The following is a 26,334-nucleotide window of genomic DNA, read 5'->3' on the forward strand; positions in this document are numbered from 1 at the left end:
TTGTTCATAAATATAAAGAAAAAACTTTGTATAGAACCAAAAAAAAAACAAAACCCCAAACCACGCGGCGTTTTTTCGTTTTTAATATGTTACTTACATGGCGCCAATATAGAGTGTGTCCTTCGCCTCATCCATATGAAAAGTTCGGTAATATAATTTGCCACAGTTGAATTCGCGCACATGATCTGCAAAAAATTAGAAATAAATCATTTCAATAAAAATATAAATAATAGTAATTTAATAATTATAATTTATGAGCTTGTAAAGCACTGGGACAGATATCGTAAATTAAATAATGTTTAAAGATATATTAAATATATTATATATTTTTAATTTTTTTGATGTTTTCGAAGAGAACTCTGTTATTACTGGGGTTTAATCCTAATTGTTGCAAAAGTGCTCGAAAAGTGAGATTCTCGGGAAAAATTGATTAAACCAGGCGCGTCGATCATATACCCGAAATTATTTTTAAAACACAATGCCAAAATCTTGTCTTTAAAATAAGCTAAATTATTGGCCACAACATTGAATTATACGCGTTCTATTTTTTCTTGAACATATGTTTAAAAAACTTAATTTATGGAGTATAAAGACCTGACGACAAAAAATTTGTATTACAGTTAACAAAATAAAGATTCATGTATGCTACGCTGGCTAGGTCATGTTGTCCGGATGGACGAAAACACTACAGCTCTGAAAGTATTCGACTCAGTACCCGCCGGGGGAAGCAGAGGAAGAGGAAGACCTCCACTCCGTTGGAAGAACCAAGTGGAAAAGGACCTGGCTTCACTTGGAATATCTAATTGGCGCAACGTAGCGAAATGAAGAAACGACTGGCGCGCTGTTGTTAACTCGGCTATAATCGCGTAAGCGGTGTCTACGCCAATCAAGAAGAAGAAGAAGTATGCGAAATGCTAACTGAAAAATAAGCGCAAAGACCTCTTTAGGCTATGGTTTATCTTTACATGTCTCGTGATTGGTATTGTAATCAAGGAACATAGTAAATAAATTATGAAAATACTCAGACGTACATTTCCACGAACTTCATTTATCCACCGACCATCATAAAATATTACAATTTTAATAACAAGCTTTTAGCAGTTGTTATACGTATACTCTATTGTGTTAAAGTGGTGAATAGAAGATGGCTAACTTCCACAAAAAATGTATGCAAATAGGTGTATACATTCATCAAAGTAAGGCAGAATCTGTTAAAGTAAAAAAAAAAATCAAGTACAGTTTTTAAATAGCAAACAACATAATCACTTTGTACTTTGTTTGAGTTCACTTTGTCACTACATCTTGTTTATATTCTCTGGTGACGTAAAAACGCTAAGCACAAAATACTTAAACAGGTGTAAGGGTGTAATGTATAAAGCACATTTCTCTCTCTTACTTAATTTTTATCTGCTCAGTTTTTGTTCCTGAAGAGAAAATGAAACAGATCATGGAAAATCATTTATTTTTTAGAGAATAAGTAGGAAAAGATGAATATGTACAAAGGACGAAAAACTGGAGAAAAATAAGCCAGCAGTGACTAATTGAAGAGCTGAAAGTAAGTAATATTTAATGTTTACTATGCAAATAAAATTTTTTGTTAATAACTATGAAAGAAGATTTTTTGTTAATAACTATGTAGCTTAGGAATTTTTTCCGATATTTTGCCAACATTTTATAAGTATAATATTAAAAAAATTTTTTTTTTGAATTATAAATGTACAAAGTACATGTAATAAATATGTTGACTTTAAACAAAGGCGCGTTATTAGTTCATATATGCATGTAAATAAATATGATAACACAAAAAAATTCCGCGGAAAAATTATAAAGTATCGCAGTTCAGTTTTCCAAAGCAATCTGATACACAGGAACCAAGTACTACTATGAATACATATTTCGCCAGTAAAGCAAGCAAACAAAACTAGAAAATATTGTTACAGGAAAATAAACGATTCGAGTACTTTCAACAATAAATGAGTTAAGGATGCGCCAATAGCTAGCAAAGGAACAAAATAACCAGTTGCAGCTGGAAAAAAGTAACAAAATACGCTCAACTTCATAGGCAGGCTAGGGTCAAACAAATTCAAAGCTGACCATTCATTGATTTGGAGCAACAAAATATTTTATTCCACTTCATTTTTGTGTGCTACAATATTTTCGGCGTTCTATACACCGGTTTGTGTGCAGTTTGCGGCTATGCCATTGTATTTGTATATAAATATTTGTAGTATGTGAAATGAAAAATTGATATGCTGCACTCGTTCGTAAATGAATATGGCCGTCAACGCTGTTAGAATAGCCCTAACGGTATTGTATTTCAATACATGTGGAGAAAATGCTGGTAGAAGAACCGGCGGAGAGGAGAGATATAAAATATTGCCAAATGAAAACGAGTTGCAGGCAGCAGTGGCAGAGTAATATGCAAACGCATACATACACATATATGCGCACATATTCCTATACATAGGACATAAGCTCGGCACATAAAATATCTGCATTTTTATATTCCTTTATCATTTGTTTCTGCACAAAAAAGGTGCAGAAAAAGTGGGCATTCCGGCAGTTCATAAAAACTAACGGACTAACATGTCCCGCAAAATCGGACAGAATGAAATTGAAATTCTAATCAATTGACAAATAGCCAAAGGCATTAGTTTGAAAAATTGAATATCTCTGTGGCATGTGTGGCAGAGTGGTAGGTGGTCGAATTGAAGAGCAAGGAAAATTGTGGTTGTTTGGTTTGAAAAATTATTTGAGAGACTTTCTCCTTTAAGTGATTTGGGTTGCTCATACGCCATGGATTTTCTTTTTATTTATGTGGGGTTTTTAACTATTGAAATGAAAATGTCCATGGCTTAAGATTAACCGAACGTCAATTAATTATAAAATAATAATTGAAGTATAAGGATGAACTGACATTAAAGTAAACGAAAAATATTGTGTTTTTATTACACTTAGACTTGCTGAGCTCAATTTTTCTATATTTTATTCCTTTATCTAGTAAAAAATGTGTATGGCAATAGTGTTTAAGATATTTTGCTTGGATTGAAAGACTTGCTCATGACATAAAGGATATATTGGGTAAACTGATTGGTAAATATTTTAAAATTACCACCTAATTCTTTAAAAGTAGTACCATACTTAAGTTGTTTAGTATCTTACAAATCAGGATACTCATTTAAAAAACGATGAAGATGCTAATCATTGAAGCCAATTAATGAAACTTTTTTTTTTTGCCACATTTGTTTTCTGTTCACTCTCATTCTACCAATGCAGACAAATCAATATATTGGTGAAGCAGTTTTTTTTAATTCTATAAAGTTTTCTTTTAGACTTAAAAATATTTTCAAATATACTATATACACAATATAGCCGTATTTTAAAAACATAAGTCTCAAAAAAAGCAACGCAATTACATGGCACAAAATTGATTTGTAGGAGCATTTTTTAAATACATAGGTGGAACAACTACTCACAAAGATTTAAAGAAAAATTACCACCAAAAGCAAAAATAATAAAACACAATGCAATAAATTACATATCTCATCACATTTACGTTTTTTCTTACCAGATGCTTTTCCTTCAAAGAAATACATCACTTTTGTGGCCAAATACTCGTATTAAGTCACACAATTCATCCAACCAATTTAGACGAACAAACTCACCGTAATTCATCATTTTTCCTCAGCTATCATCTTTCAAATGTAATATTTAGCCACAAAACAAACACAACTGCCTAAGTGGCAATCATTTGTTTCAATATTTCTTCAGATTTCACTAATTAAATGTCTAACTTGGCGACGACTTGGCTGAAAGGTTAAACAATACCCAAAACACAGCACTCAGCAGGAAAAAGATCACTAAGAGAGCCATTTAATTAACATAATTAATATTTGCTGCCGACCGCAGATTTTTTTCCGTACACAATTTGTTAAAGAGAAACCAAATATATTTAATATGCGTATATACAACCACACAGCCGTTAAGCAAACGTAGGCATTTAAATGCCAATATTTGCACAATGTTTATTCTATGCTAACATATACATATATACACTATATACTAACCTACAATTGTATGTGTGTGTAAGTGGGTGTCTGCAGACAGAAAGCAAGCAAGCAAATCGCACAATTAAACATGCCACGACAACTTAAGCAATTAATATCCTGCCATGTTTGTCCTCAATGTCCTGCCTGGTCATATCACACAACAAATAAGCCAACGCAAACACACACATGCACACATACACTTCCAGAATTACATGGCACTTTTGCGCTTTATTTACTTTGTTTAATATGGCGAGCTTACAAGATTTCATGCGGCTGCTGTTTTTATATTAAAGTAAATATGTGTGTATTATATTTAGCATGTTTTTTTTTTTTGTAATTTGTGTTTAATATTTTGTTTTTTTTTGTGTATCGTCCATTTATATAATATATTGTTCATGTCAACAATAAGTAAATTGTTGACGTGACGGTAACGCCACTGTTGTTRTTGCAATGATGTCTTTCGTTAATTGTAAGCCATTCATATAGTGCAAACATGTTTGCTCAACAAACAACCTAAACACACACACATAAGCACAAACATAAAGTTGTGTAGAATCCTATTGTGCACACACACAATTGCATATTTGCTACATTTTGTTTGAATAAAATTTTGTGTAGATTTAAGACATCGACTGTTTTGTATTGAGAAAACTAAAGCGTGGTGATTATATGTATAAAATGCACTTTTTTATTTATTCTTTCGTATCAATTTCAATATCTTCGAAGTGTGACAAAAGCCAATAATCGCACTGACCTCCTGAGTTCGTTGAATAGCCAAAAGTCGGGCAGAGCCAAATCAGGCGAAAACTGTAGTTGCGGTAGGTTCTGGGCCCAGTTTCTGACAAAAGCGTCGCAAAGAACGAAAACAGTATGAAATGGTGCATTCCCGTGAAGAAGATAATGTCAGATATTTATCGCTAACACACAAAACAATCAGCTAATCTTTACTCAACAAAATCAATGATTATAAAAATCGAAAAAATCATTTTTGGTTGTTCACAAAATCAAGGGAGACTCGGAGATAGTTAAATGTTTTGATCTAGAAAAAATATTTACTCTCCACTCTGATGCCCTTCAGTTTTAAATGTCTATTTTACCTTACTTTTTGAACACAGTAGTGTATTGGTTAATGATATTTCAGCTAATCAAACAACTCAGCACTGGTAAAACACAATACGAATGAGCTTCTGCTTCGCTTTGTGAAGATGAAGTATGGATACTGATTAAAAACATGAGGCCAAAGCGACCGAGAATACAACGTAGGGTGGCAAGTTTTTAGGCAGTAGCTTTTGGAAAGGAATTAGTTCCTTGAACTAGCACCAACATGGTAAGAAATCAATTAAAAATAGTACCGATTGTCGATAATCGATTGAACATCATTTGGCCAAACAGTTAGAGCACGGTATTTTCAATTTAATGTCTTTCCCTAACTGCTTAATAATGTTCCCCAATTAATAACGCAATTTACTCGTTACGCATAAACCGCATCCCAAGCTTTGGTGCATATCACCCCATGAAAGGAGGAAGAAGGACTTTCGCGCCGACTTTTATTAGAAAACTCAAAAATTTTTAAGGTTTTCCCCCGCCGGAATTCGAATCCTTCGTTCACCTAATGATAATCGCTATTCCAAATAATTCGACAGTTGCTGTGCACTGGGTGTCTGAAGAAAGTTGTAAACATAGTTGAAATTTTAAATATAGGGTGGTACACGAATCGTGCTGTAGGAACAAACCTAATAATTTTGTGAGCAATTTATTTACTTTATATTAGTTGTACCGTTGTTATTCAAATTAAAAAAAAAAAAATTCTAGGTATATCGGAAAGAGGGTGTGGATGGTGCAGCGATTACATTATTTGCAGTCCGTCATTTACCCGTCTCAAGTAAATGGACCCGAAATAAGGTTGTAATCGTGTTTGCCGAATCAGATAGTATGGCAAGAGGACCGTAACATCGAGATGCGCATGCTCGTATTCAAGAACGGATTTTATATCTTTATATAATTTTTTATCTTTATAATCTTTATATAACAAGCCAAAGTTCGAAAAACTTTTTGAAATGACCGAAGATAGGTTAAACCTACTTTGATCTAAACGGAAATATAAACAAACAAAATTGGTGTAATGGAGTGTATTATCCAGAAATAATCCACGAAATGGAGCTTCACCCAGATCGTCTCTGTGTTGTGCACAGTTCCATCAAGATGTATTCGAGCCATATTTCTTTGAAAAAGATATCGTAACAGTAACGGTCAATAGACACGGTTGGAGCAACTACACAAATACCCCATGAAGTTATTGCGGAGCTGCAACAAAAATTTGAAAACAAGTTAATATCAATAAACTCTTTTTTCAGCTGGCCTCCAAGGCCGTATGACCTGACTAAACCAAACCTTTTTTACGGGGTTATATCAAGCAAGACGACTAAAGGAAGAGCCTAGAGTAGGACGACAGGGAAACAATGAAGCATCGTAAACGATAACTACTCCTCTTGGACGGAGCAAGTGAACGATATTTAGTATCGCAAAGGACCAAACTGTTCTAAGCGTGGCTTATTGGTCAACCAGATTAACCTGACCTAATCAAACCTATGTTAAGCAAGACGTATACAAAACAAAGCCCAGAAATCAGCGGTCCAATAATCGCTAATTGAGGTGATCCCGACTTTCAGGTCGCATGAATAACTTTCTAATCATATGCGAAGCTGGGCATGGAGGTCATTGATAGTCCACAGTTATATGTAAGAAATAATGAGTTATATTAAATTAATTGAATGAAACAATATGGAAAGTGTTTAAGACGCTTAATCTTTAGTATTTTTTGTTTGATGGTGGCGAACGTTAAATAAATATATTAATAACTTTTTCTTAACTTCAGTATGCAAGGGTTAAAATTTCTTTAGTGTCAGAGCTGTGAGAGTTGTTTGAGCTGTGTTTACCACTATAGCAAAGAAAGATAAATGTTTCTATACCAGAACTTGATTTTAATAATTCAGTTAGTATGGAGTGATCGAATCGTGATTCAAAGAAAACCCGATATTTAGTAAAGATATCTAATCTTATCTTTATTTTCTATACAAAATCTTGTTTTAATATTCAGTTTGATGGTCGGCCGTTAATTAGTCAAAGAAATAATAAACGATTATTTGAAAAAAGTATACAAAGAGTTCAATTTTTGGAATACAAACAAAAATATTAAAATATTTTTATTTCGCCAAGCAAATGCCAAAATAACTATGTAACCTGTGAAGAATATCTAAAGACGAAAAGAATAAAGTGCAATGCTGCTATTTGCTGTCGTCATGAGATAGCTTTGTTCAATAACAAAAGCAATGGCATTTTTCGTGAGTGATATATGTGCAAAGTTTAAATTTCCAAAGCAGATTTGGAAAACGATTCTCATTTAGGAGATGATTGTTTAATTTGGAAAATGGTTGTACAAAGAAATTGTGTCTATGACCACATCTTAGTATAGTATCCAAGGCCTAAGACGGTATGGAAAACTGCAGACTTCTTCTACAAAAGTTTAACTTCTTCCGTGACTCAGTTGAAATTAGAGCAAATTAAGTTTTTTAAATCTATTATTATATATAGTTAGAAAGGAAACACGATACTATATTGAAATTGAAACATTGTGTTTAAACTTTTGACTATTTAAAGGTAAATTTAACTAAAAGTAAAGACAGCAGTTTTTACTTTTCAATTCTAAAAAGACGCGATTATATCATTATAACATATCGTAATAAACAAATTGTTATTTTCGAAAAAAATAAGACATATTAAGAACTGACACGTGTCTTTAAACCTGACACAAACCAACAGAGGTAGCAAAATCAGAAGAATTCAAAAAATGTGACGAAAAGCTATCGTGTAAACACGTGTGTTTAAGTATAAGAAAATATAAAAGGAAATTCAAACGACAAAATAATTAAGTGAAAAAATTAAAATTTCTTAAAACTCGATAGCACTAGCACGTGTACTTAATTAAACTATTTCACTGCAGTGTGTGCCAAGAGCAGTTCACGTCATCTGCAGAAGCATACATGCAGGCGCAACGCAATTAGACAAGTTCATGCAGGTCTATATGCACTCCCTAAAGCTGCATATACACGAAAATTGTAGGAGTAAACAAAATATGTTTGTGTGTGGGTCCTTAAAAGCATAGATATGCGTATGCGTGTAAGGAACAGCGAAAAGTGGCACACATCTAAAGCAGTACTTTCCTTCTTGTTTGTTTAACGTTGCTCCTATTTTAGTTTTCGCGCTCATCTGTAGACCTGTCAATTCGCTTTAGACCTGCAATTGACTATTGCGAGCATTTTACTATTTTCCGCAACTTCACCTGCTACGGTAGTGACTGACAAGCGAATGCGCTTGAGAACAAGCGCACAAATTAACAGGAGAGTGTTGAAAATGAGCGTCGAAAAGAGAATGAGTTAAAACTAAAAGAATATAAAAGAAGAAAATCGCACAGAAGCGTACAAAGCGAACCGTAAAGAGTTTGGAAAGAAAAAATCGCATGCGAGGAAAAATAAAAAATCTAATTAAAGCTACTGTATGCATTTTTCATGCGAACTGTTCAGTAATTTATTTTTTCATTTCTTTACAAATTGTAAGATTTGCTTTACGGGCATGTTCCGCTTTTTTAGGAAACACATGAAAATTTTGCGCTGTTGCAAACAGCGTTAGAAAGACAGCGTAAAGCATGGGCGAAAAGAGAAAATAATGAGCGGGAAACGGAAATTGTGGCACATAGGAAAAAAAAATAGCGAAGCCTTTATTGAATATCAAATGAAAAATTCAAAGGGTTGCTAGAATTTGCCAACATGTTGCAGAGAAGGGATATATAATATAATTCTTTTATATATAAAAAAATATGAGGGACTAAAGAAGTGCAATAAAAACTGATGACCGCAATTTTTTAATTCACTTACATTCATAAAAAAAAGACATAAGGCTACCACTAACTTGCAACAGCAGTGCTTGTATGGCAGCATCTTTTCTTCTAGCTGCCGGGGTTAGTTATAAGAGGGCTAGAGAGGGAAGTCAAGAGTACGAAACAACACGAGAATAACAGCTGCCGTGGTATTTTGAGGCGTTCAGTTGAATTAAGTTATTTTACAAAAAGCGCATTAGTGGAGCAAAAACAACAAAACCAAATTAGCAAAAGCAATAGGAAAACTAAACTTCTGTAAAACCGAAGACACCCTTCATAAATGCAAAGATTCCATACACGAACTTGATTTCGGTCAACAAGATTGTATGGAAGCTATACGCTATAACAGTCCTATTCTACCGTTCTTTTGGACAATAATCCTTACCGAATTGTGTGAAGAAATTTTGTAAAAAAAAAAGGTTTCCATCGAATTATATAATTTTGATCGTTCAGTTTGAATGAGAGCAATACGCTATAGTTATCCACAAACGGAGGCTACAACAAATGAGCAGCTATTTTGTAAGGAAAGAACGTTTTCAAGTTTCTGATCATTATCTCAACAACTGAGAGACTAGGACGGACATGACTACATCGACTCAGCTTATCATGCTGATCATTTATGTTATTTGTAAAAATGTCTTCCGGGATCTCCGGTGTTTCCTGCTGGATGAAATAAACTTCGCTGCACGCTTCGTATATCTTGTTGGGGGTATAAATATTCAAACGAATAATGTGCAGTGGCTGTATGCAACGTGAAGTTGCACAAATGAGCTAAAGCTAAGATGAAGGAACAGAAGCAAGCAACAATTTTATAAAACAAAAGAAGCAATATGGTCATAGATGTGCGGGAGGCAACAACAATTTAAATTGCATTTCGAGGAACGTCGTCAACAGGCATTGTATGATATAATATTAACAGCAGGCAGGCTTTTATATTAAATCGGCGATAACTATATTCGCTACACAGTGAGTAATTTAGGTCATATAGAGAGGATTTTCCTAAATATAAGCATATATAGAGAAAATCTCAAGTAATTTTTATTTGATGCCAATGATAAAATAAACACCAATAATATTAAACAGGTGGCTGCTATTACAATTTAATATTTATCTCCCCAAAAAATATTTTAAGTTTGATGTCGAGATTCAAATATTTCAATACCAATTTAGTTCAGAAGAAAGCTTGAACAAAAAGCAGCTTTCCTCATACGTTTTTTGGCTTTCTCAATAACCTCATGTGAAATCTACATATATTATAAGAATTATAATATCTATGTAAAATTGATATTACAGGAACTACAATAGCCTTTCAAATTTATTGTCTTCATCTCTTTAAATAAATGGCAACCCTCTTAGTATATTCTTTATAAATATATCTTTATTTATTCTTTTTAATTGCGATAAGTATTACAATATTTAATAGTTTTTTTTTCATAACAACTATTTCAGCACAAAATTTCGAACGAGTGGCAACATTTATCAGAAATAACTTATGACTTTAAAAACATTGTTAATTGTAAAGGAATTACATTTTTTTTTAATTGGTGGCAACCTCTTATAAAAAGCGTTCAGTTCAGTTCAGCCCATTTTTATCTCATGAACTTTGTGGTATGTGCATTTAAAATAGGTGGCATTTTCTTTAAAGCTTTCACAAATAATAAATTTTAAAATCAATATTATAGAGATTAAGTTCTCGCGTCTATTTTATGGGTTTGATTTTTTAAATAAGTGGCAACCTTCTTTAAAAATATTCCGAACAGTAATTAAAATATAACTATGAAAACAAAATATAAGTCTTATGGATCACAGTTTAATGTTAATTACTGTTAGAGTATTTTTAAATAAGGTTGCCACCTAATTAAAAAAAATCAAATAGAATGGATCACATTCAATTTTGTTCATATTATGTTTCGTTTTCATAGTTTGGTGAAAAAATTACACATTATCTTGCTAGTACAAATTATTTTTAATGGGTGGCAGCTAGTTGTAAAATTATTTTCTATCTAACAGTTTGCTACTCAAACATAATAATTATTTTATCATTAGAATTTGTTGAATTTAAAAATCAATTATAAACTTATGCTTTTTGCCAATGTTCAGTTATTTGTTAACTTTATTAAATACTAGTTCTTAAAAAGGTTGTAACTGTACATATACTAAATAAAATACATATAAACCTCTGCCGTTTTGGGTATATTTAATTTTTAAAGTTGTCTGGAATAATAGTATATCGGAAAAAGTTTATTTAAATAAAAAAACAATAATAATAATAATGAATTAAATTGCGAAATGTTTTTTTGCGAATTTTGAAAATTGTTTTAAAAATAATTTGCTCTCAAGAGAGTTATTTTCTCAGTTCTGCAATTTTATTCAAGCGCTCAGTTAAAATATTTTCCTTAATTCAGTCAACTAAAAAATATTTTTTCAGTTAATTGGCCTTAAGATAACCCCTGAGTGTAACTAAACAGCGTTTCTCTAGCCTGAGACGTACATGAATTAATCACTAACTTATTCAATCAGCATACAGTCTGAAACACCAATAAATTACCTAAGTTTCCTTACGTGAAAATATTGAGTAAGTATTGGTATTTTATAATACTACCGTTTTTCATCTGTCCTCTTGATGAGTTCCAATAATAATCAACAACTTCTATTTCTATTTGCTAAAAAATCATGGCTGTTTTCAATACCATTACAATCTCTATTTTCTATAATAAAAAAACTAACACTTAGATTACCAAAGTTGTTATGCTTTTGCTTTCAACATACTGTCCCGAATTTTTTCGTTTCAGCAATATCGAACAATAGCCAGAAGTGTGTTAAAAGGATAGGTTCGTGACGTGGTGAACTTATTTTGATGTATAGGGCTCAAATCTGTATTAGTGGCGCTTTATTTATTACAATATACAGACCCGGTTTTCGTTATCAAAATTTACCCCAGTTCCAAGTCTTGTTATTTCAGCGTTCTAACTCCACATGTATCGGCCATTCATTAAAACACACATTGTCTTTTGCGCCTAAAAGCACACACAATTTTACACTCATCTTAAAACGATTACCATTAACAGATGGGTTTGTTTCTTGCAGCTAACATGACCACCATTGTTACCATCGTTATGTTGCGTACATCAACACTGACAACAACAGATGCACAAAGAATATGTGCCACCTTCGCTCAAATGCACTAACAAAAGCTTTCATTTTGTTAGCGTTCGAGGCCTCAAATGCACAGCACACACTGAAACAAGCAGCTGCAACTGCAAACCTTAGCGCCTTATCAGCGCGCTGCACACAAAGCGCAGTGCCGATGACAACAATGACGTTAACTTTGCCATTAACATCATTGTCAACAAGTACAATAAGCACAGCGAATGCAACCACTACGGAATGTCAACATTGACATAAGGCGGTTGGAATACAAAACACGAAGCTTCGGCTGTAGCGCTACTGTAGCCGGAGTGACAGCAGCAGCGATTGCTAGAACAAGCGCTTCAAATGAGAAATCTCTAGGCTTTGAGCAGCGCCAGGTGTATTTCATTTCGTATATCAACTGTCATTGTTGTTATTGTTTTCAGGGGAACTATTATGAGGTAGTGCATCATTAGGAACTCTTATCACTGTTGTTACATAAACGGACAGCTTCGGTTTGTTTGTGTATGTGCTTGCTGCCATTTGCGTATTTTTGCATACTTTTAGGATGTGCTTACCGGCTGCATATGTGTAAGTTGCAATTCCTGCAAGAATTCTTTTGTTCTGCGTGTGTTAACTAACATCTTTTGTTCGATATTTTGGACTCTGCTTACTGAGTTTTTATATTTTCAAGGATTTTTGAATTTTATGAACTTTTTTTGAAAGATATTGCTTAATATTTCAAATTTCTATTGAGGAATTTATAGGAAAAAAAGTTGTTTAAAATAACATATGAATGGATTTTTAGTGGATAGTTTTCAGCAAATATATTTTGTACGGATTTTCTCAATTTTTTTGCAAGCTCTGGCTGCTTTCTCACTCTTATTTATGTGAATAAAATTCCACATCACCATTCACATCTAACAGCCACGCAAACAATAATACATAATAAATGTGTTTATAATAAAAACAAAGCAATAAATTAATTGAGTTATGAGCTGATGCTTGGCATATTTTCATTGCGCCTATAAATATGCTAACGAGCGAAGCGCTAATAAAGAAATTGAATCCCCTCTATAAAACTAGACGACCTCGCCCAGAAACAGACGCTCGCAAGAAAGTCTAAAGAAATTCATATAAACTACACATATAATAATATTATTTATGCACTATATTAGGCATGCCCTGTAGGAAAAATATACTACATATACAAATTTACCGAAAGGAACCGGTTAATTTTTATTAAAGCAAAATAAAAATGTTGTGAGCATTAATAGAAGGTGTGTCCAAAAATTACAACACTAGACCACACACATTTTTGAAGATTCGGCAAAAACTGGGAGGGCTTGACTGGGAGGCTTTGTTGCATCCCCCAAATAGCCCTGAATTTGCCCCATCGAACTACTATTTGTTTCAGTCAATGCAGCATTTCCTTATTGGAGCGAAGTTGGCTTCACGATAAATCTGTGAAAAATACTTGTCACAGTTTTCCGCCAAGAAACTGTCTCTAGTAAAAAAGGAAAAGTGGCAAAAAGTTCATTAGAAATATAAAAAGACTTTTTGTCTACCTAATTAAACAAATAAATTCAGCAGAGTTCACGACAATTGGCAATGTGATGTTGTCACACTTTGAAAATAAATACTACTTCTACATGAAACATTATCTTTATCCTTAGTCTATTTTTGAAACAAACAAATATTAAACTATTCTTAGTTTTAGTTTCCATACAAGAAGTTGATTTAGATCGTTCAGATATTGTCCGATCTGAAAAAGTTTCATACAATATTATAGCGCTGCCTTGAGCAATAATCTCTGCAAAATTTCTCAGAATACCTCATCAAATGAAAAATTGATATAGTGGCAAAGTAGTTCAGAGTATAGTTATTCTAAATATTGTAATTATGCTCCATTAATAAGCAAATACATAAGTAGTTTCGAATTCATATCTCCGTCAGGCAAAATCTCAACTTGCTTGCACTAGCTCTACTTAACAGTCATTAGCTTGCCAATTCGCGTTTGGATAGTTATGATTATCCACCAGCCATCCACCAATTTAATGTCGACGCTTATTAGAAAAAAGCTCGAAATTCACATAGAAAAGCTTATAACGAGAAAATGCAGGAAAACAGTCACAACAAGCAAAACAACGTGCATTCGTATATCATATATGAAACTTCGCTCCTCTTTCGGATAATTGGTATGGGAGCGATGTGGCGGAAACATAAACTATATGTCGACACTGTTGTAATTTTTCGCCTCCCCTTTTCAGCAAAGTCTCCATATATAAATGCGCCTTTGTGTATTTGCACATTGGGGTAGTGTCAATAAAAATATTATAACGCAATAAATGCGTAGAAATAGGCATAAAGAGGGTGAAGAAAAAGCACGCATGGCATGCCAAAGGAACGGACAATTCAATCTTTATATGAATATGTATAAGTGAATATAACTGTATCTATACCGAAGCAAGGCATGTAGCTTCTTCGAGAGCCGCAGTTATTCGGTCGGTTGAGTTGGCTTATATTAACATAAATGTGTTTAAGCACGTTTGCATGTGTGTGTGTGTATGTGCTTGTCGCCAAATCTCCTCATGTACGAGACAATAATAATAATAAATATCAAATGAAACGGAAGCAAATCGTAGCATATTGTTAGCTGCGGAAGCGGCTATGATCCGTGAATTATGCTACAGTTTTGCAAATGCTTGCGTGAACGCACACACATATGTACTTATAGTAGCTTCGCGATTCGATGTTGCCTTTGCTGATTTTGGGCAACCGGAAAGTCAAATCTTCAGCGTTCAACCGAAACGGAATTCAAGCAAAGTAATTTATGAAAGTGTGTGTAAGTATGTATGCGTAAAGTCAAACGAGAGGAAAAGCGGGTAATCAAGTTGTCGTGACAAAACATATTTTTTGGCGTGTTAAAGCATATGTTTGCTGGAATTAAGATAAATTGAGTACAAATTTAATTAGTATTGAGAAAAGTGAAGACGAAAGACAAAAAAAGATACTGTACTTAGCACAAAAAAAAAAAAAAAAAAAAAAAAAAAAAAAAAAAAAAAATAAAAAAAAAACAAAAAAAAAAAAAAAAAAAAAACAAAAAAAAAAAAAATGTTTGGCAATATTAATAACACTGCTACTGTTACTATAGCGAGTGCTCGCATCAATATTTCACATTACTCACATTTTCTGTGGCGATCATCAGCATGGTTTCAGATGAATCTCTTCAGCAACTACCAAATCTCGCAATAATGCTTGAATTGAAAGCTTTTACAGATTTTTGTGATTTCATTATTTTAAAATCGCCAATTATCAAAGGGAAGTAACTTTATATCAAATAAATATTTATTCACATCTCGAATTAATGTGCCAATAAATACATATATTTCATGAATTTATTAGATTTTTATAATCTTATCGCCCAGTTGCTGCCTAGTACTTGACGGCACAATTTAATATGCTGGCCGCTTTAGAAAACGATAAAATGTTTCTGGATCATAAAATCCTTTCAAAATTCTAGCAATAAATAGCGGCGAAAAATCAAAAGCAAGTATCCGTGCATAATACCTATATTCGAACATAAGGCCTATAAGTGGGCAGCAATAAAATTTTGCACCTTTTATGAGTTAATCGTAAAAACACTCGGAAGAGGCAAACGGGCGAGGCGCAATAATCTAGGGTGATACCATCAAGGCGATGATGTAGATGATATACATTATATATTATGTATATGTTTTAGTATAAAGTAATTTTATATTGCAGGCGAGTTGCCTCATTGCTTTCCAACTGGACAATTTATGCCCATCTTATAGCTCTGCTTCAAATCTGTTTTTTCATTTGTCAGTATACGCGACTTTTAACTTCTACGCATTTATTTTTATGATCTCAACTCAATTCTTTGATATTTCCTCTAATTTACGATCTTTGCTTATATTGCTGCGCTCATCGGTTTATATCTCAAATTTCCATTGCAAACACGTTATTGCAATTTTTTACTGAACCACTCTCCCATTTTTAAACCCCTCACTACTTTCAGTTAGGTTGCCCGCCTTACAATTTAATTCCCCAATCTTTTTTATGTGCTTTTAATCTATTAAACTTCAATCAATTTCAAATTGCATTTATTGCCAACAACAACGGTGCAGGCAATTTCTGCGTTGTAGCAAGGCGAGTTGTCAAATTTGCAATTCGTTAAAGAAAGCGAACGCAAAAAGCGATTGGAAATGTCAACACAGCAAAGTGGATGTTGCAGCACATACAACCAAACATAAAAAATATATAAAGGTACAAATATATATGTACATATATTTATATGTTTGTGCATAAGTACTCCAATATCCATCACTCATCACACACGCTGATTGGGAAATGTCAATAATTTTTATGAGGTCCATAAATGTGCGCGACAATATGTTGCATGGCTGTCAAAGCGCCACAGGCAAGGCAGCTTGTGCTTCCACAGGCAGGTAGATACGTAGGTCGGCTTGGAAATTGTAAATTCAAAGAAGCCGCACAATTTAATAAAATAAACCAATAAAATGTTGAATGGTTATATGATGAACGCTGCATATACCGTTATAAAAAATATGCGCAAGTAATTTTTTTCTTTTTCTTTTTTTTTTTAATTTATTATTAGGGTTCCTCAGTACTGGCATCAGAAGATGCCACAAAGTTCACTTACGAAAAAAAGCGGAAAAAATTGCCATAAAACTGATTGTAAGAAAATCAACCTTTTCAACAGATTTCGATTATGCATAAAACGAGATGGTTATCAAGCACTTACAAGCGTTTTAACTTCACACAAATGTGTACAAATGCGAATATCTCGAAAAAACGTCATATAAAACATATACTGCCAGCGCAACTTCATTTCTTAGCATACCAGCAGGCGCTCGCATACAAATGTCTTCACAGACACACAAATTCGCATACATTCGTTAACATTTGTATTAATATATTATTTCGTTCATGCCACTTATATGCCAGTGTGTGGTTTTTTCACTTGTCAGCTGTCATTTGCAGGCAATTCTACATGGCAGCCTTGCCAAAAAGGCTTCGTTTTGCCATTTGCCCAGGCGCGTGCTGTGTTGACTTTATGCTTTTAGTTTGCAAAAGGTTTTTCTTTATGCAAAATTTGTGTGATCTCTTGATGCAGACATACTCATATACTACTTGCACGTGCGTTCGTGTGCAATTTATAGTATTTATAAAGTGATACCTTTTGTGAAAAGGATAAAAGTCATTTTAAGATTATTATAACACACACAGCGTGGTAAACACAAAAGCCAAATACCTTGTGTAGAAGGCATTAAGCATTATTTGTGTGACATTATTGTTTGACAAAAATATGATTTTGATTTATATGTGTTGTACATTCAACGGGCAAACTTGGAGCGTCAAATTGCTTTGTCAAGGTATTTTGCAAGAAAAGGACATTTATTTCAAATAAGAAATGTTTTAAGTGGTTTTTGAGCAAAAGAAATTTAAAAATAAAAAAATTTAAATTGGTACTGTTTGCGGTAACATATTTATCATTTTTAGGTAAATTAAATATTATTTTCTTTTGTCGAAGGAATTTCTTTTAAAAACAAAGGATTTTAGTTTAGTTTAAATTAGATTTCTGACAGATTAATCTTGTGGCTTCTACTTGAGCAATTGACGGTTCAATTGAATGGTTCTTTGTGCTGTCAGAAACGGTTAGGCATTGATCAAGAGACATAATAAATGATGAACCGCCGAATCACTTGAAGTTTTTCAACAAACTGTTGAGGAAACTATTTTCGATATCATACTCGATACTAGAGTTTTGAATAAGCTTATTTCAAACATAAAATTTTTCTCCACACTAATATTAATGTCTCAAGTAACATCTATTCTAAAGACACAGTGATGCTCATAATAATATTAGTAGAATTTAAAACACAATACTTTAACGTGGTTTTCTAAACTCTCCTTGCAAATACTGTCAACGAGTTTTAATCAAAACAGTGATTTGTTTTTCTATCTTTGCTATTACTTAATTGTTATCTGTAGTAGTATTAGTATCAAAAATATTGATTATATTTTTTATTGATAAGCTATTGAGCTTATAGGGATAATTCCATTCAAACCTTTTAAGCGAAGAGTGTGAGTACACAGTCGGAAACTTTCCCTCAGTTCCAGGCCGAGAGTCTAAGCCCACTGCAGTGTCTTCGAAGTGGCTGCCGTGAAGATAGCAGTATATCTCTTGTTCCGAGACGCAGCCTCGTTCAGAGTGTTGACTTTCCACTCGAATAGTTGGGCAGCCATATTTTTCATGAATGAAATAGTGAAGGGTCAGCTCCTCTCCTTGTCTCTAGAATCGAGTTATTATATTATAAGCCTAGGTTTGGACTGGTTTGGGTACCTGTCTATAGCGGTATTGTAAAAAACTGTAGGACTCGTGAGCTTACTTGGACAGGTAACCCAGTACCAATTACTCTGGGATGGGAACGGGTGTAGAGATAAATTACCTAAGCAGATACGATAGGTACAACAGCCGATGTGTTTTTACGAGAGTGCCATGGTGGTTATAAGCACATAGTGGTTAAAAGCACATGGTGTGGTGGTTAAAAGCACATAGGTCAAAACTGCTTTTCGCAGGTATCATTTGGTTACATTTGGTAAGGTGGAAGGGACATATTTTCCACCTTGTTCGGGCTCGAGGCCGTGTAGTGGGCCCGGCAGCTGAATGCACTGCCATGCCATGCATTGAACTGAATTTTTAATTCTACTTGCCTTAGGTTTAAACCACAGCCACCACGAATCTCGCCAAAGGGCCAAACTCATGTGTAGGTTGGGACAAATTCCAAGGGCTAACTTCTTCCCTTCGTGTCAGATGTAAATCTCCGGTCAAACCTTGTAGCCTTTGCTCCTACCAGTTGAGCTGCCATCAAACATTTGTTGCTTAAACCTCAAATGTCATAAGAAGGAATCTCATTCAAAGAAATACCCGTTCTAGCTGGGTATTATAGCACTTTTCTGAAAGAACTATGAGAAATAACAGACATGGTACATACGTCAACCATACCTTACTGCGTGCAAATCCTACTTCCACTGGAGGATTGTTATAGGTTCAGGGCGTTTCCCGAAATTGTGTTTATGAAGTCGGTTGGCAACACTTCTCAAGAACCAGTCACGCGAACTTCATAAAATTTTACAAATATCTTTTAGGTACAATTTCTAAAGACTTGGACTTTTGGATTTTTATTGGCTTTTTGTAAAAACGTCTGCCAAAAATCCAATTTTCAGTTTTTTAAAACACGTATTTTTCATTTTAGATGATCTTGTACAGAGTTTAAAATCTTTTTTTTTTTACAAAAATTTCAGAATTTCTTTGTTAATACTGTATGTGTGAAACAGCAAAAACTTCTAGTAAAATATTTATTTTTTTATATGAGAAAAAATTTGTTGAAAAAATGTTGTTTTTTACCCGAAGAAACCCATGTTACCCTTTATTCGTGAATTCTTGACCATAACCAATACTGTAAAAGTACTTTAGCCTCCATATTCTCTAGACATGACACATGAAAAAATCTTTCAAATAGCGAGAGTATCCTAAAGATCGAGTTTGAGTAGTTTTGACGATTGGAAGAAGTGCATTTATGATTATTATATGTGAAAATATTTTCGTAAACTACATTTTCATTAACATTTCATAACTTCTGAAACTGAAGCCTTAACTGGCAGTAAAGCAGCAAGTCTTTCAAAATATCGATATCAGTAACATTTTTAATGATCTACGCAAATATTAGAAATTCCATCAAATATTCATAAACAAAACCAATTATAAGCATTCTTATTAACAAAAATATCAAACAATTAAATCATACAAACATGAGAGGTTGTGTGAGAAACAGAGTAAGAGCTCTCTCCTGCGACATTGCACACAAATAACCAATTGCAAGAATACACATGAAAGTGGCAAAATAATTTATTTGTCACAACGACCGGCTGGTGCAACGCCAATGTAGGTGCATATATAAAAAGACACACAACCATATTTAATCCAATCACACTTAAGGCATCAATGTGAAAAAAAAAAATGTGATTCACCTGGGCCTGAGGTTGCCTGCAAACCGACGGCTGAAACAAATAAAAAACAAACAGTGAAGTGAATAAAAAAAATAAACAAACCAAAAACAAAAATTAAATAAAAATAAAATAACAACACTACAACGTTAATAATATTTTCCGCCATTTTCACGTATCCCTCCGCGGAGTGTGCAGCTTGCATTCAGCTTGGAAGCGCAATCATAAAATTGCTGGTGCAGCGCAGACAAGCATAAAAAATCGCAACGATGAGGTTGGAAGTTGTTCTTATGGAGTCACCGTAGCTGTATGTGTGTGTGCGTGTGTTGGCATACTCACGCCAACTTAAAAATGAATTAACCATAAAATGCAGTGCCGATAGTAGCGGACAGGGCGTGTGGCAAGGATCCGCCGAGTCGGTGTATGTGGTGCAATGAAATGCAAAGGCATTCGAATCCAATTGTAAATATGTGTCTGCAGTTGAGCGCGTTATTAACCTCCTTTAAATGCGAGTTTAAATGTTTATGTGAATAACAAAGGCATAAACATAAGTCCACCAGCCAGTTTGCTGCAGCTGTTTGTGTGGAAATAAAAAAATCAACCGAACACAGGGTGGTGCATATTCATGGTATATTGTATTTTTGTTTATTGAAAAGTATTGTATTTTTCATTACTTTCGGCTGGTTTTGATGTTGTGAAAGGCTGGTACTAACATATGGTGGGAGAATGGATACAAATTCTTTTTCGATCAGAAGATATTATTAAAGTTTCGCCTTAAGAATTTATTGTAAAAAAAATTGGAAACAAATCGAAAATTTTTAGATGCGGTCGCAAAATAGCTTAGCTTAGATCGTAGAGTTGAGCCTGATTAATGGATACTACTTGGGTCAGTGCTTGTTCCTTGAGTTATATATACACTCTTTAAAATGGATCACCAGAGCTTCATACAATAGATCAATGAACCGTTTTGAGTTTAACACAAATTTGTTAAGGCAGTTAATATCAATCCCATTCTGTGCGCTCGGCTTGCCGAATGTGTCTCTACCGAGATTGAAATATGTCGAAAGCCAATAGGGAGAAATGGAGAGAATGATTCCACCTTGTTTTCCTCCGTAGAGCTTTTTCAAATCCGACAAAATATTTACCTGCACCGCTTGTGAAACTATTAGACACCTACAATTGTGGCGAGATCAGCTTGATTGAAAGCAAATAGTTCAGAAGATCTCTTACGGTTCACTTTGTACATAAACGTCTGGTGGACGCACAAGTTTTTTCTTACCAAACTCACTGCAGGTCCGTAGCTCAAACGCTACAGCGCAAAGAAAATTGGACAACAGACTCGATTTCAATCCAATGAAATTCTCTCCCTAGCAAACTCATCGGTTTGGCAGTTTCCGGCGATTTCGCTGTGGTCGAGCACATATACATACTAGTCTTATATGGATTATTGATAATGATGTCAAGCCGTGGTTGTGAACGCACAGCCAGCAAGCTCGACTATCGGAGCGAATGCACACCTCTATATATCCAGTTATAATCAGTGTATTTTATTTGAAATTTGGGATAAATATTCCTTTAATATTTATATATCTTCTATTTGAACCAATAAATACTGACAAAGTATTTGACAAAAAAACAAAAAAAAAAAAAAAAAAAAAAAAAAAAAAAAAAAAAAAAAAAAAAAAAAAAAAAAAACGAGAGATTTAAAAAAGTAAGTGAAAAATTAACTATTATTTTTGAGTAACCGTCATTTTATGAAATTGTACTTTAAGCCTTGTTGGTTTAAGTGATAATTATATTTGTACCCAAGGAGTCAGGAGCTGGTCATTTGACAAAGGTTGAAACCGCAAAGACGATGATGTGAACCTCTTGTTTCTTGATTCGAAAAAAATCGGGCTTTACGATATAGTTCATATGTCTGCTTAGAGAAATCTTGTTCAAATGCATGTTTCTGTATACTGTTCAGGGTAGACCCCATTATCTTAACATAATACTGAAGATGGACTCAACTTGGCAATTTAATCTGAAAGTTAGGATAAAAATCGAATGTCTCTCTTCTGGTTTTATTGAATAAATTTGAGCGCAAAAAAAATTTACATTGAAATTCTGGAATGAAATGGCTTCTACTGAGCCAATACATGGAATTGCGTTTTTCCCGATGAGGAGCTCGTACTAACTGAAATAAAATAAAAACTGACATCTAAATCTATTGGATTTCTATCAGTTTTTAGTTTAAAGAGAATCTAGTTTGGAGTTAAAGACCACCAAAGTTAGCGTTTTAATTATCAACAAGAATATGAACTACCCTATACATACATACTACATACTCACGATCAATGGAGACTACATGCGGGTGCTGTCGTTGGAATGTTTTGGGCAATTGGGACTTGTCTTTGCAGAAAATAAATAAACTGAAAAAAAGCACGATGAACAACAATGACAATAAATGCAACGCTACCACTATGCTACTGCCACCGCTGAATGCATCGAAATTTATGGCAATCATAAAAATTCATTTCCACCATGTGGCACGAGTGTAGCTCACAACCACTACCGGCAGGATCACTGAGAGTCGCCACATAAAATGCTACTGTGCTTTTTAGCGTGTATGTGTTTATTTTGGTGAGTTTGTAAATGTATGTGTGAGTGTGTGTGCTTGTGTGTGTCATGCAACCTTATTTAATATTAAGTACGAGCGAAAGTGGCATTGTGCAAGTTCATTTTATGCTGCTGCATACCTTCGAAAATCACCGGCTACGTACCGGAGAGCGCCAATGACGGTCGGAGCATAGGAAAAGAGGCGCCAAATAAAGTCGATGGCAACAAATGTGGTGCAGGCGAAATGGCTGTAAACACATATCATACATTCAAACTGGCAAATTACATGAGGCGAACACACAAACACACACACACACACACACACAATTGTGTATATGACAGAGTAGTGTCGCTACAATAACTGCCACGAACGCAACATTATTATCCACCTATAAGGTGTACCGGAATGCCATGGCATACAAAGCACACATATTAATGAACAAACCCAGCAAAAAAGTTAAAAAAAAAAAAAACAACAACAAAACCAAAACTTCTTCGGCGCATTTATCTACCTCTGCGCTTTGTAATACAGTTTATGACAGCTCAGGTGAATTGACAAAATTTATAGGCAAATATTCGTGCTTTTATGTGTCATAATGGTAGCATACATATAGGCGCTTGAGCATAGCGCATGCATCACACATGAATTGTCTCACATGTTGCGGGCAAAGTACATTTACAACTACAACAACTATATATGTGTACACTCGAACATTGTGCTTATGTTTGGGTTTATAGCTCATAATGTGCCATTACAAATAAATAATATAATTGCGGAGACAATTTCATATTGACTAAAGGTTTTATGGAACACAGTCATAAGTTTGTAATGGAAAACTACAAAATATTTTTGGTGGAATATGTATGAAAAAAAAATTGAGTTCTAAAGGAGTTATATCGAGTTTGAGTTTGAATATGAAATCAGAACTCTCTAAATCAATTTTGCATATTTTTGGGAGTCAATCTTATATTTTTAATTTTTATGGACCAACACCGCCTTTGTAAATTTCGTGCCTTCTATTCTGATCACTTTTTGACCCTTTTGATCATGAAAATTCATTATATTTCGACTCATGAAAAGCCATGAACCGGTGAGTTCCTAATGACTTTTCACAACTGGGTCGGTATATGTGATGGATAACCGTTGTACCGAAAATATTCCGTTCCTATCCGTGAAGTAGAAGCGGTAATCCTTGTATAGTAAAAGAGATTACATGACTCACGATCTCCATACAAAAAATTGGCGAAAGATGAAAGACTACTTTCCGGGCTTCGAACCTAGACACCCAGAAATTTTGTCCTTCACTAAAAACTTGGATCCCTTCGTTGCAGAAACAAGAAAGGAGAATGGGTCGAAGCTGGAAAAGGAGATTTTCTTTAAGGAACTCTCTTTTTAACTTTAACTGGCCTAAACCACCCGGGCGCTCTAGCGTTTTTTAGTCAGAAGTGGCTGCTATAAAGACGGCGATAGAGGTATTTTCTACAAAGTGCAGCCTCCTTTAGGGAAGTGAGTATTTACTCCGAAAACAAAGCGCTGAGCACAGTAACTGTGCGCTCGAAGATAGTCAGAGAGTGTCTGACCTAGCTTGAAGTATCACTACTTCACACTCAAACTCGTTTGGGGGCCTGGTCACAGCGGAACCACTGGCAACTTCAAAGCCGACGAAGACACTCTTGCCCCGTTCACATTGGACAGCTTTCTGAGTTCCCCAAGTAAGATTCCTGCTACAATCGACTTTTTAACATAGCCTAAGCTAATTTAACTATAACTCTAACTAGACAAATAAATTATGATATTTTGGTACTCAGCGTCAAAACGAAACCTAGCAGTGCAAGTGTTCTGAAGTTTCAGGCTCCTTATCGCAAAACCGACAATTCGCGCAAGAATCTAGGCCCATGTTGTAATCTTCAGCTTGCAGCAGCCAATGTAGAATGCGACAAGTAGCCGGAATTTGTACCTGGAGAGGTTGATTACATATTTAAACCTGCTGAGCTTACTTATATCAAAGCTGGTTTATTCCCGACTATACTTGACCGGGGTCCATGAGGCTCTCTTGGTTATGTTCTGCTGGGCTATTCAGCCATTCTCTACACTCCTGCGCCAGTAGCGATTTGATCTCATAGGCAAAAGTTGATTTAAGGGCCGTCTGAGTATCGCTAAACACAGTTCTGCAACATTTCCCTTCAAAGTTGTCAAGCTGTCGGTGCACCACTTGATTGTACTATCTTTAAACAGTAGCTCGGGAAAGGGGGCTCGGGGGGGGGGGGGTTAAATATATATTTGAAAACTTTCACATGACAAACATTGTCCTTTGCGATACTAGATGTAGTTCAGTTGTCTTCCAATTACATGAGATTCCTTATAAGAACTTGATTATGATCGGCCATTTTGTATGATAGTTTTATGTCTTTTATTCCATCTCAACAATTTCTTTGAAGATTGCAACAATCCATGTTTAGCTCATTTTATTTTTCCTGTGACATGAACAAGTTGTCCCCTCAAACACTTGATTCCAATGGTTCAATTTGTATGGAAGTTATATGCAATAGTGTTGCGAAATCGACCAATTAGTAGTTTTTTGGATACAAAAGGATGTAGGCATAATTTCAAATCGAAATTTCAAAAACTGACTAGATCTACCTATAATTAGAAGGTCTCAAATACCGTGTCAAATTTAATATAATCTCTCAAGATTATACGAGTGGTATACCTCTTCATCAGTAGCTATTATTGAATTTCAGTACATAACTTTTGCTAATTTCTTTAAGTATGCCACAAGACGGTTTTTATCGCAGTTTGCGCGCTCCACAGCACAGCAGCCGAATGCAGGTCAGGAAAGCTGATAAGCCTAGAGTTGTTTACATATAAGGTTATATATGTTGTGTGTATTATACATATGTATATGTAAATTTACGTAAGAAATATATATGATATATATAAATATATATATTTCCGTATATCTACTCAGCAGCAATACTTAAGAGTACTTGAAAATATTGCATAACATGTGCAATATGAATTAACTTCAGCATTCAACTAGCACGATAAGAATTTATTAATGAATATTAAAAGGAAATGTTCGAAGGTATAGATAAATCTATATGAATATGTAAAATAGTTTAGAAACGGAAATTATTAGCACTCAGCATATATACATACACATGGGGGACAAGTGCAGTAATTGTTGATATATGCTTAAACCTTAGCAACTATTAGAAGCGCATATCTACAAACTACTGAATGAATATGTACAATTTGATTTGAAAATAGTTACAAATTCGTAATTATGAGCACTAATTGTGGCTGCTGCTAAGTAGATTAGCTAAGTGCTGTGTTTAATGCCTTTGATACAACAAGTATACTCAATCCATGCACACATACGAATATGCATATATCTAGTACTAGCGATTTGTTTTCCCGTTGCATCCAGAGCAAATGCATTTTCTGCCCCATTGCAGTTGAAAGCTCCCTGTGCACTTGTGTCTTCTTCAAGTGCTCCTTGGTGCTTTATTAGCTTATCATCTCGCTCTGACTAAGAGAATTGCATTGGCAGCGCTGCACCTAATCGCTTG

The 26,334-nt window shown here is 34.4% G+C and overlaps 1 protein-coding gene across 2 annotated transcripts in view; it reads right to left on the minus strand.

The window, feature by feature from the left end:
- The window catches only part of LOC108969949 (semaphorin-2A), a 180,233-nt gene that overhangs the window by 46,374 nt on the left and 107,525 nt on the right, over positions 1-26,334 (minus strand). For both annotated transcript variants that reach the window (XM_018935000.1, XM_018934999.1), the window contains one exon: positions 98-185. In XM_018935000.1, the coding sequence (XP_018790545.1) occupies positions 98-185 (88 nt within the window). The remainder of the gene's footprint in view (positions 1-97; positions 186-26,334) is intronic.

This window comes from Bactrocera latifrons, unplaced genomic scaffold (genome assembly GCF_001853355.1).
Source record: "Bactrocera latifrons isolate USDA-ARS-PBARC rearing strain unplaced genomic scaffold, ASM185335v1 scaffold_27, whole genome shotgun sequence".
NCBI lineage: Eukaryota > Metazoa > Arthropoda > Insecta > Diptera > Tephritidae > Bactrocera > Bactrocera latifrons.